This window comes from Gavialis gangeticus, unplaced genomic scaffold (genome assembly GCF_001723915.1).
Source record: "Gavialis gangeticus isolate Ggan-Ray unplaced genomic scaffold, GavGan_comp1, whole genome shotgun sequence".
NCBI lineage: Eukaryota > Metazoa > Chordata > Crocodylia > Gavialidae > Gavialis > Gavialis gangeticus.
Window position 1 is genome coordinate 11,172,703 of NW_017729027.1, and position 11,422 is coordinate 11,184,124.

At 39.4% G+C, this 11,422-nt stretch overlaps 1 protein-coding gene across 2 annotated transcripts in view; it reads left to right on the forward strand.

The window, feature by feature from the left end:
- Nucleotides 1-11,422, forward strand: part of LCA5 (LCA5, lebercilin) — a 50,215-nt gene that overhangs the window by 8,969 nt on the left and 29,824 nt on the right. For both annotated transcript variants that reach the window (XM_019520445.1, XM_019520446.1), the window contains exons 2-3: nt 7,003-7,371; nt 10,428-10,957. In XM_019520445.1, coding sequence (XP_019375990.1) covers nt 7,179-7,371; nt 10,428-10,957 — 723 coding nt within the window. In that variant the 5' untranslated portion in view covers nt 7,003-7,178. The remainder of the gene's footprint in view (nt 1-7,002; nt 7,372-10,427; nt 10,958-11,422) is intronic.

Genomic DNA, 11,422 nt, shown 5'->3' on the forward strand with positions numbered 1-11,422 from the left:
TTACAGAAAGAAGCAGCGTGTTCGTTAGACCCAACTCTTCGGTGTCTTTATGGATTGGGTGCTTCAGCAGGGCTTTTTGACACTTTTATCTAATAGCTGAGTCAATCAGCTATTAGATAAAAGCACCAGAAAAGCCCCACTATAGCACCTGATCTATACAGATGTTAGGTGAGCAGGATCCGACTTAGCATAATCCCTCTTCTGGGCATGCACTGGGCTTGCCACAGGAGCACACTGTGTTTAAAGTAAAGCACTGTTTTGTTTGTTTGTTTGTTTGTTTGTTTGTTTGTGTGTTTTGGGGGGGTTCACATCTGCAAGCAGCCACAATGACCAGCAGGGGCAATTTATGCTGTAGTCTGCCTTAAAAGGGCATTTTAAAAAATAAGTTCTGTGATTCTTGCGCTAAAGAACCAAGATCCAGAAATGAAAATTCTGCAAAATGAAATCTTCACTGAAGCAGAACAACAAAAACAAATTTTATGTACTCCTGTGCATCCCAGCACTTTTAGTCTACCAGCCTAGTTTCTGCTACAGTGATTCATTCAGAGAAAGCAAGGGAAAATGTATTCTGTCTCTGTAATGAAGAGTCTTCAACACTTGCCGTGTTATATTTGCTTTGCCATCTGTCATGTCTTCTGCATCACAAGCTCCTAGAGTTTGAATGTTTCCTATTCTCTGTAAGGCTGTCAGTGAACAATACAGAAATCATAATATAAATGTAAGTTGTTGAGGTACAGTGTAACATTATAGAAAGATGAATTGTTTTCAGTAGTATTAAAAATCCTAGAATAGGGCAATATGTATTTAATATATATTGTGCCAAAGTTTTCTTAATGCTATGGACTCATTTTGGTCCAGGCATTCAAATTTTGCTGATAGTAATAGCCCTATCAGCAAATTCATAATATTGAATTTCTAACAGTTATCACATTTCAAGGGAACGCTGATAATCTTGACGATTTTATTCACATAAACTGGATTAAACTTTATAATCAAATCAACTTTTTTGAAACAGTTGAAAAGCCAGTTGACCAAAGCAGTTCTTAATCAGACCTTATTGTAACTGAACTAACTCCTTCTATAGCTGTTCATCAGCTCTCAAAATGAGCATGACATTCTTTATGTTGATAACATTTCTGTATAAACTGGCAAATAACCAAATTGGGCAAGGCCTGACAATCCAATGTTTCTTGTTTTTATATGGTAAAAAACAATAATGTTACAAATGTATAAGCAATGGAGTGTTCAGAAACTGTTTTTGGATAGTCAGTGTGGGGCTTTTCATTGTTTTATCTGTTGAAATAGTTTTCAGTCCATTACTTTTTCCAAGCGCCTTCAGAATGTGTGAAAAATTACTGCATATGTATTTTATTATATGAATTGCCAACTTGTTAACAGCATGCTTTGCAGAACATTTTCAGTTTGTTGAATATGTCCAGTTCTGAAACTTATTTAGCAAGGTATACGAAATACATTTTGTCCATGTAAAATATATTGTTCAGATATGAAAAAGACTCTTCAAAAAGTCCTATTTAGGGAATTGCGGCAGCACACTTTTGGGTGCTTGCCACCTTAAGGGCTAGAGACAGGCAGTCAGCAGGTGCTTGATTAGGGCAGCCATTTTAGGTCCCAGTGTTTATATGGGAAGGCAGCAGTTAGTTCGTTATGTGCAGTGTGGAGCCCCAGCGAAGGGTCATTGTAAGGGCCTGCTCAGAGTAGGACATGATAAAGGGGTGCCTGAAGCACTGAATGTGTGGGGGAAGGGTACAAAGTAGGGCTGCAGAGGGCGGCTTGAAGGACTGCACTGGGGGTGTACTGGGTAGGGCTGCTCAAGTGGCTTGAAGGTTGGTCCATGGACCAACCCTGTGTGTGAAATTAGTGGCCCGGTGAGAGGCTTGTGGCAAAGGCAGCCCAGCATTGGCACAAGGATGCACCACATAGAGTAGGGGAACTTGCAGAAACCGAAGGTCTGTGTGGTAGTGCCAGGGTGCAAGTAGTGAAGCCGGAAAGCCCAAGAGGGGCCGCTCAAGAGGAGATAGGGCAGTAGAGTGTGTCCTAGTAATAGGTGGAGTGCAAGAGGCCCCCTGTTGGTGCGGGGCAGAATGAATGGAGTTCAACTATGGACTGAGTTTGCCCTGGCCTCAGGCGAGGGAGCTATCATAATCTGGATGCTATCTGCGAGGCATGGGCTGTGATGTAGGGGAGGTTCAGAGCTGCGGATAGTGCCCCCTGGCATCGGGACAAGGAATGGGCAGCCTCCCACTTAACATACAGGTAACATTCAAGTGATGGCAGGCAAGTTAGGGTAGACTGCCCTAGGCAGCTGGGTGGGCCAATTTGATATCAGGTCCTAGGAAGGACCCCTTTCACAGGAATGTTTCTGGGATAGTAGATTTGCTTGTCACTTTTAATTTGGTAAAATGAAAATGGCTATTGGTGCATATATACAACACTGGTGAAGTCTGTCTTTACCCTGGTGTAAATGTGGCATCAGCACATGGTAAACAACCCTCTACCAGTGTAAGTCGCTACACTCTTGATTTGTGAAGTTGCACCTTGGAAAAACAGGAGTAACTATACACCATTGTGAGTTATACTGGCATATTGACAGAGATGTGGATTTTCTGGAAAACTTTGGATTGGAAGATTTTCTGGAAAATTTTCTAATGCCCTAAATAGAGCATGATCTGATTTGACATGTTTATTTGACTTATATTTAGTTTTAAAAAACTTTAAAAGTAAAGTTTTATGCCCCAATAGTCAAGTATTTGAACTGAAATATTTGATTAGGAAAAACATTAAAAATGTGGTTTAAATGTTATATTCAAAGCTTTATGTGGAAAGAAGTAGACTTTTCTCTGATGATGTTGTTCCACCATTTTGTTGTATTAGCTTTCTGTATATGGCTTGTACTCTTTCAGGAAAGTTTCTACATGTTATTAAATGTTTCTTCATTATTGTTGCATTGTTAGCATACTCCTGCCCACAATACTTAAAAGTACCAACTTTCTCCCTTCCTTCAGTGGCTTGAATTTCATTATAATGATGCCACACACTAGTTTCTTTTTTCTGATTAGGCATTATTATAACTACTTCAAACCAAAAGCAATAAAAAACTAACAGGTCTTATGCAAACACTTCCAACTTCCCCAACTCAAGAAGAGAAATGAGACACTATTCTGTGTGTTTGCTGAAATGAAAGTGAAACAAATATTAATCAGTTTTAGTTCTGGTTTTGCTTTCATTTGCAGATGAAATAAGAATTTTAGCTTTGGTTTTGATTTGACCTGCACAGCCAATTAGGTGAATTCATAACTTGATTTTTGGTTTGAATTATTATGCGAGTGTGTATTTACCCTCCTGTTTACGAATCAGTAAAACATATATGTACTTTCTTGCACGTTTTGTAAGGATAATCACCTGAAAAACATTAATTACAACTTTGAAACTGCCAAGCTTGCCTAATATTGGCATTCATTCATTAATTCATTCTTTGTTAATTAACATTGTTAATAATTAATTTTTAGAAATAGAAAATTTCCCACGAAAAAATTAAGTGCCGGAAAATTTTCCACCCCACATCTCTGTGTATTGATTGTTTGTCTGTAGAACTAGCTATTTTCTCAATGCAGCAGGCTGTTCCTGGCTCCTCTATCACCAGTGGCTAAGGTGTTGCAGTAGCATCCACTACAAACAACTATTTCTAAGAAGTAGTCATCTATCTGCTCTGGACACCAGGGTGATTTAGATTTGTGTGCAAGTTAATATCGTATGTCCATACCCTGTGCTTGGAAATATGTGATTTTTAGAAATGGTGATAACTGTATCATTTAAATTGAGGCATTTACAATTCTTTCAAAAGAGACTTCATGCACAGTCAAATCTACTGTGTATATGAGTACATCCACTGATGTATTCTCTTCAGAGTAAATTGTTTGATGGCTTCATTTCATGTTTTTTTTTACATCCTAAAATTAGGGCACATGTTCTTTCTTTCTTATATCTTTACTTACTATTCGCGTTCTTTTTACTTTCAAAGACGATGATATCTTTTACAGATAGCTGTTAAATAAGATGGTGACATTAAAAGAATAAATAATACAAACTTGCCAATAATAATAACTATCATTTCAGAAAAATGTTCTTCATGATCCAGGATGCTTGCATTTTCAATAACTGGACCTTCTAGTAACTATTAGCTTAGCAATAAGTTCTGAATTCCCTATGTGCAAATACAAAACAGTTGGCAAAGTTGAAACAAGGTTTTTTGTAGGATATTCTTCTCAACATAAGCTTTTTAAAGATATTTTGTTTTCCCAGGCCAGATCAAGCAGAGGTGTAACAGGACAGCCCTGCACCAGAGGAACCAGCAGCGTATAACTTAGGGGTTGCTGCCAGCAGTGTGCCAGTTGGCAGCTTCTGGCTTTGTGGCCACCCCCACAAGTGGGCTGCTCTGGGTGCCACCTCTTAGCTACTCCGCTAAGATCAAGTTAGGCATCTAACTAACTTAGGCACTTCTGAGACTTGTCTTTCTACTCATAGGGAAGTAGGGATGGAAGGGACCTCAGGAGGTCATCCAATCTAGCTTCCTAACTAAACCATCACAACTAAGTGTCTGTCTAATGAAGAGCCGCACTTACAAAATGGAAAATCCAGTCTCCTTCAAGTTACAGAATAATAATTTTCCACTAACAACTTATTTGAAAACTCTTCCTAAAATCGTACAAGGTATACGGGGTTTGTTCTAGTGCAGGGATAGGTAATCCCTGGCACAGATGCCAAAGTGTGGCATGCAAAGGCATTTTGCTTGGCGCACATGCCTCTGGGCAGACATCAGGGAAGGGGCTGGGGCTGCACTGCTACAGCAAGGATCGAGCCCCTTGTGGCTCCCCTGCCATCTGTCCTGATACACCAGCATCTTACAGGTTGAGGTTGTGGGTGTTTTTGGCACTCTGCCCAAAAACATTGCCGAGTCCTGTTCTAGTGACTCCTGCTCTACATTTAGGCTGCAAGGCTGAATTCTTTATAATAGAAAGGCCCAACCATGCACACCCATTGTGCTAATAGTAAACTAGTGCTGAGAGCAGGAATTCATAAATCAAAACTGCTCTAGCCGTTGAGATACCCACTCTGTTCAGCTATGGAACTGTGGGTTTATAGGCAGTATTGTTGAAGACTAAGATAATAAAATATAAAGAATAATATACATGTAATTGGGAATGCATATTTTTAGTAAGTTACTCTAGAAAAGTGTTTATCTAAAATATAAACAACTCTATACGGAGGTCTAGTACTTGTGTGGACTCCACACTGTAGAACAGTTATCATTTTAAAGAAAGTTCAGCTTTTCTCTTCTGCTTAGCTGCTCAGGAATATATTATGCCATTCAACAGAAACCACTTAGAATGAATTAAGAGATGGGATCCAAACAGTGCCAGCTTTTGTTCCTCTGCTACAAGCTTTGACTTGGAGAAGAGGAGATGGTGCCATCAGGTGTAAATTCTAGAGGTTTTTGAGGAAGACAAAGGCACAAGGAGGAAATCCTATCTTTTTATTTGGCCCCAGAAGTTCTAGTCAGAGAAATGTTTCATAAATCAATTGACAGGGAAGGTAGAATAAAGCTGAGCAGCCACATGGTCCATTAAGATTTTGGCATTTTAGGCTTTCTTAGCTTCCACTGGTGTAGAGACAGTGGTAATCTGCTAATGTTTCAAAGTCTTCCTCAGTTTTCTCTTGCTGCATGCAGATAAAACCTCTTCTGCAGGCCAGCGGGGGAGATAGTTTTATAGTTGGTAGGGTCAGAAGGGACCTGAGCAGATCATCAAGTCCGACCCCCTGCCATGGCAGCAAAGAGTACTGGGGTCAAACGACCCCAGCAAGGTGTTCATCCAGCCTCCTTTTAAAGACTCCCAGGGTAGGAGCCAGCACCACTTCTCTTGGAAGTTGGTTCCAGATCCTAGCCGCCCTGATAGTGAAGTAGCACCTCCTGATATTTAGCCTGACTCTACCCTCTGCCAGCTTGTGACCATTATTTCTTGTCACTCCTGGTAGTGCTGGGGGGAACAGGGACTTCCCCAATGCCTGCTGGTCCCCCCTGACCAGTTTGTAAATGGCCACTAGATCCCCCCTCAGCCTTCTCTTGTGGAGGCTGAACAGGTTTAGGTCCCGTAGCCTCTCCTCATAGGGCCTGCCCTGCTGACCCCTGATCATGCGAGTGGCCCTCCTCTGGACCCTCTCCATGTTGTCCACATCCCTCCTGAAGTGCGGCGCCCAGAACTGGATGCAGTACTCCAACTGCGGCCTGACCAGTGTCACATAGAGGGGAGATGTTCCCTCCCAACCTTGGGTCTCTAAATGTGTACTTCCCCACTGGTGTTAACTGGTTTTTTTAAAATAAATTAACCTTTATACCAGTGAGACAGATTAATTTAAAATGCATCTTATAACATAACAAAATATTAAACTGAGATTTAAAAAGTTTTTGTGGTTAATTATACAAACAAATACAACTTTTATTTTAGTCACATTTAGCTGACGACTAATGGTTTCATTTAAACATATCTTTATTAGGTTTTCTGAGTCATTTCAGATTTTAAGTTTAATACCTCTTTGAATCTTATACCCTAGGCGTATTTTCATAGAATCATGGAAAATTAGGGTTGGAAGGGGCCTCAGGAGGTCATCTAGTCCAACCCCTATTTTCTTTCATTCTAAAACATATAGTAGTGTAAATTCATTGTTTTCGGGGAAATGCTGTTTTGATATGCAGTGTCTCAAAACATTGATCAGTGAGGCTAAAAGATATATTCAAAAGGTAGCATGAGCAGAGCGGTATCTACTTCTAATTGATAGGGCTGATATACAGAACTGCTTGACATAAAACCATATAGCAGTCCTGAAATTATCTTACAGTACTCTCTTCTTTTGTGCTTCCTGTAGGAAATCTAGAAAATGAATCACTAACACATTCTCACTCTTTTGTTTTTTATATTCATATTTTAGAAAAATGCATTCTGAATGAAGACCACTGATTGATAAAATGAAGACCCAACAGCTCATGTTTTGAAGATGAGGATAATAATGACTGGGAAAGAAGCCAACAGTTCTACTTATAACGATGAATAAATTATGCATCAAAATGAACAGTTTTTGAGAGAAAATTAACTGTGATTTTAAAAATGGGAGAAAGACCACAAAGTCTAGATTCTGAACATGAAAGAAAATCAGATGCTGACAAAAATAGTGACTCCTATTATTCGGATGAGGATAATGCATCTCATTCATCTGATCGGTCACCAATGTTAAGCTGTTCGTCTATGAGCCATGGGAAAAAAAATAACAAAATACACACTTCAAACTTGCCTTACCAAGGTAGGTAGATTACATAACATAGGGCTTTGAAACAGTGTTGCTAACATCAACAGTAATTTAAATTTTTAGACAAAGTAGAAAGCCTTCCGCTAGAAGAAACTATAAATAAGGTTCTTATAAATTATTTTACGTCTGTTAAATGGTTCATAATTTTACTTTGAGAACTGAAATTAACCTGGTTTCTGTTAAGTATTGGCAAGCCTATTGGGTTTTTTTCTGACAAGAAATAGAAAAACAAGTCCTATGCTTTAATTATATCAAGTCTTTAGGTCTGCTTATGCTCCCATTTTGTCATTCACTTTCTTAGATCTTAAATCCAGAAGTGACTATTTATAACTTCTCTGACACACAACATCCCAAAGATCTCTGCTATGAATATCTGTATTGCAAGACTTTCCAGTATAGTTATCTGCAAATTAGATTTTTTTTTCAATAGAATTGTAAATATTTGTCTAGAGTGATAATGTAGAATGCACAAAGCTTTTTAAAATAGTAGCATTCTTTGATGATAATGGGAAGGTAAATGTACTCTATATTTATCTTCTTCTTTCACACACACAACATTGGTAAACTGCTTTGCCGATTGGACTGAGAGAGGAAATAGAACATGTTCCCCATCAAGGAAGAAACAAGAGAGTGGGTGTGCAGTTTGACTTGAGGAGGGGCTGTGTATCCTCTAACTGGGATTTGTTCCCTTGGACTGAGCCATTGTACATACTTTCTGGTAAAGGTAAAAGATATCTTTTAGACCAGGGGTGAGTAATTATTTGGACTAGAGAGCCACTTATCAAGTTTTGGTGAGCTGTTGCAGGCTGGTGACGGGTGGTACTGACCCAGCTTGGTGGGAGGAGCTGACCTGGCCCAGTGGGGTTCTGACTTGGAGCAGCGGGGAGGGGAGGCAACCTATCCAGGCCCATTTGCCCAGCACTGCTGGGGCCACCGGACAAAGCGGGTAGGTGGGGTCTCAATGGAGACGGGGTGGGACCCCCATGAGCAGTGCATACTTGGCTGGATGGATGAGAACTGCGGGAAGGCCCAAGATCACAGGGTGGTGACAGCGCAGAGTCATGGCCCAGAGCAGAGCTGCAATCCAATCTCCACACCTCCTTGCTACAGGAGCCAGTTTCACAGGCAGGGATGTTCAGGAAGCAGATTATGGCTCTGCCCTGGGCCCTGGCCCTGTGCTGCTGTCACTGCCCCACAATCCCACACTACCTGCTTGTCCTGCTCCCAGCTACCACTCCCTGCCCGTGGCCCCATCCCATCCACCCAGCTGAGCATGCCCTGCCCACAGGGGTCCAGGTCCAGTCTGCATGGAGACAGATGCAGCCCGCAGGCTGTATTTTGCCTAGTCCTATTTTAGACCATCAGAAGTTAGGGAATGATTTGGGAAGAATCACTCAATGAAATTCTGTATCTTATGTTGCACAGAAGGTATGACTAACAGCTCTAGCCTTAAAGTCTGTGGAATGCCAGTGGCTTATGTCTTCAGGCTCTTTTCTCTGTTGGCCTTTGTAGAGTTGGCATAGTGCTCAGCATGTGTGCGGCTGACATCCCTAAACACAACTAGACCTCCAGGAAACAAACTTGCCATGGTTCCATTGCAATAAGTTATGGAAGAAAGAGAGTAGTTCTTAGTTTTGGTCATGTCATCCCAAATGAAGCTGTTTACATGATGGCATATCATCATGTCTAGTGTTTTTTAGAACTTATGGCAGTAATTATGTTCCATTGCCAGATTTATATGGATGGTCCGAAGTACAAAACACATGAGAATTCTCAATCTTCTCCCTGATAGGGATTACTTAAAAAGGATTGAAAAACAAAATCTGGGTTTATACTTTCATCCTAATCCATAGAAACATGGGCATTGAATCTTGTAGGATAGCTGGTTCTTCACTCTTTCATACCTGAATTTAACATTCCAAATGATCCTTGTATGAAAAAGAACAGAGTATTGTATATGACCCAAGCTAGAAAAAAATTGAGCCTCAGACAGAAATAATATTGGATGACCATAAGTGCAAAATCCTTAAGGGAAGATGTAAGTAAAAAATCTCAGTGTAGTTGTTCTGCCATGGCACTCTGCAGGCAGATATACTAAGTGTCAGTGAGGAATAGAGGTTTGTCTCTGCATTAAAAGTTTGTCCAAGTCCTGTTTTGCCTGTAATACATAGGAAGTACTTAAGCCCCCTAGTGCATGCCAATTCCACCTCGTTCAGATCCTCAGAAAACAACTGTTTTGTCAACTTGTGTAACATATCTTCATCTTCACTTTTGGACAAAAAATATTGAGGAGGCGGACTCTGTTTAATTCTAGCAAGGTGAAAGTGGATCACTTGGATGTGTTCAAAATGAAATAGAATTTGGGCCTTTGTGTCCATCTTGAGTGAGATTATATTCAAAATGTTTTGAGATCTATGTCTGTTGGCACTCAAGTTATGACATTGTGTGGGAAATAATTTGTGACGTGCCTATTAACTCGTTCAGTTTTGTTCCTAACTATATCAGTATCACTTTCTTGTCTTGCAATCAAGTACAACAATTAGCATCTAACATTACTACATAAGGTCTATTGAATTTGTCTCATAGAATTGCAGCAGGCCTAATATAAATCTAGCCCAAGTTCTGGTGATTGTTTCCATTTTAAGGGCACCTGGAAATTGCTGAGAACATCATAACACAGTTTTTCTATTACAAAAATATTCTGTTTATAAAATCAGAAAGACTTAGTGTTGATTATTGTACCTGCATTATTTCTGGTTTTATTATTACAGCTGATTACTTTATAATGATTTCATTTTGAGGCTGCACACAGCATAATTTGCAGTATATCATAAACACAAATATTGTAGCTATAAAAATGAAAAACCTTTTTGTGTGGTTGTTTGGGTTTTTTGTTTGTTTCTTTTTTCCTAAAGAATTTCATAATGCAGTTGTAATAATTCTATCAGGAGAAAAGGGCTTTCTTTCAAAGATGGTTCTTCTTAAGTAAAATAGCAGCAGGCTTTTCTGAGTTTCTTGCAGTAAAATGCTTTCTTGTTTTTATTTCTTAGCCTCTAAGAAATTGGGCCCCAAATATGCACCAAGCAAAAGAGGGACACGGTGGGGCTTTCGGTCCCAGAGTCTCAATAGGGATTCTCCTGCAAAAGATGTAGATCTTGTTACCAAAAGGGTTCTCTCTGCCAGGCTGCTGAAAATCAATGAGCTTCGAAATGAACTCACTGAACTCCACATCAAACTAGATGAGCTGCAGAAAGAAAACAGGGCACTGAAGAGGCTTCAGTATCGGCAAGAAAAAGCCTTGAATAAGTTTGAAGATACAGAAAATGAAATCTCTCAACTCCTTGCTCGACATAACAATGAGGTTAGAATATTAAGGGAGCGTTTAAGAAAATCTCAAGAGAGAGAGCGCACCACTGAAAGGAGATTGAAAGATTCAGAGGATGAATTGTACAGGACAAAAAATTCTCTGCAAAAACTCAAAAAGCTTTCTGAAGATAAGCACCTTGTTGAAAGAGATGAATTGGCAAAGAAATTAGCCTTGGCAGAGAACAAACTGGAAGATAATGAGAGGAGAATTAAGGTGAGATGACTTTTCCTTTGATTTAATTACCTTTTCTGATATTCATCAGAATTTTAGTAGAGATGTTTCTCTCCAGCATGATGTTCATAAATTACATTATAAAGTTACATTATCTCTTTTATGGCTATAAAGTGAATGGAAAATAATTCCTGTTGCAAATGAATAGCACCATGTAAACTGTATCATGATAGTGTATGGTCATATACAATAAATGCCATACTTCAGTTATATACAGTGTCAGTTACTTGTGTGTTATAGTACAAATATTGAAAATATATACTTGTCATTTTTAAACTCGGTAATATACGTTGCCAGAAATACATGCCGCTAATGTAATTTTCTTTACTTTCTGCTGTTTGAGAAATGTGTATTAAAGAAGAATCTTCAAAAATTTTATGGGATGACAATATGCTGGACCTCTATAAAATACATTATTTGTCTTTTTAAAATTGTTTAAGCTAGTTT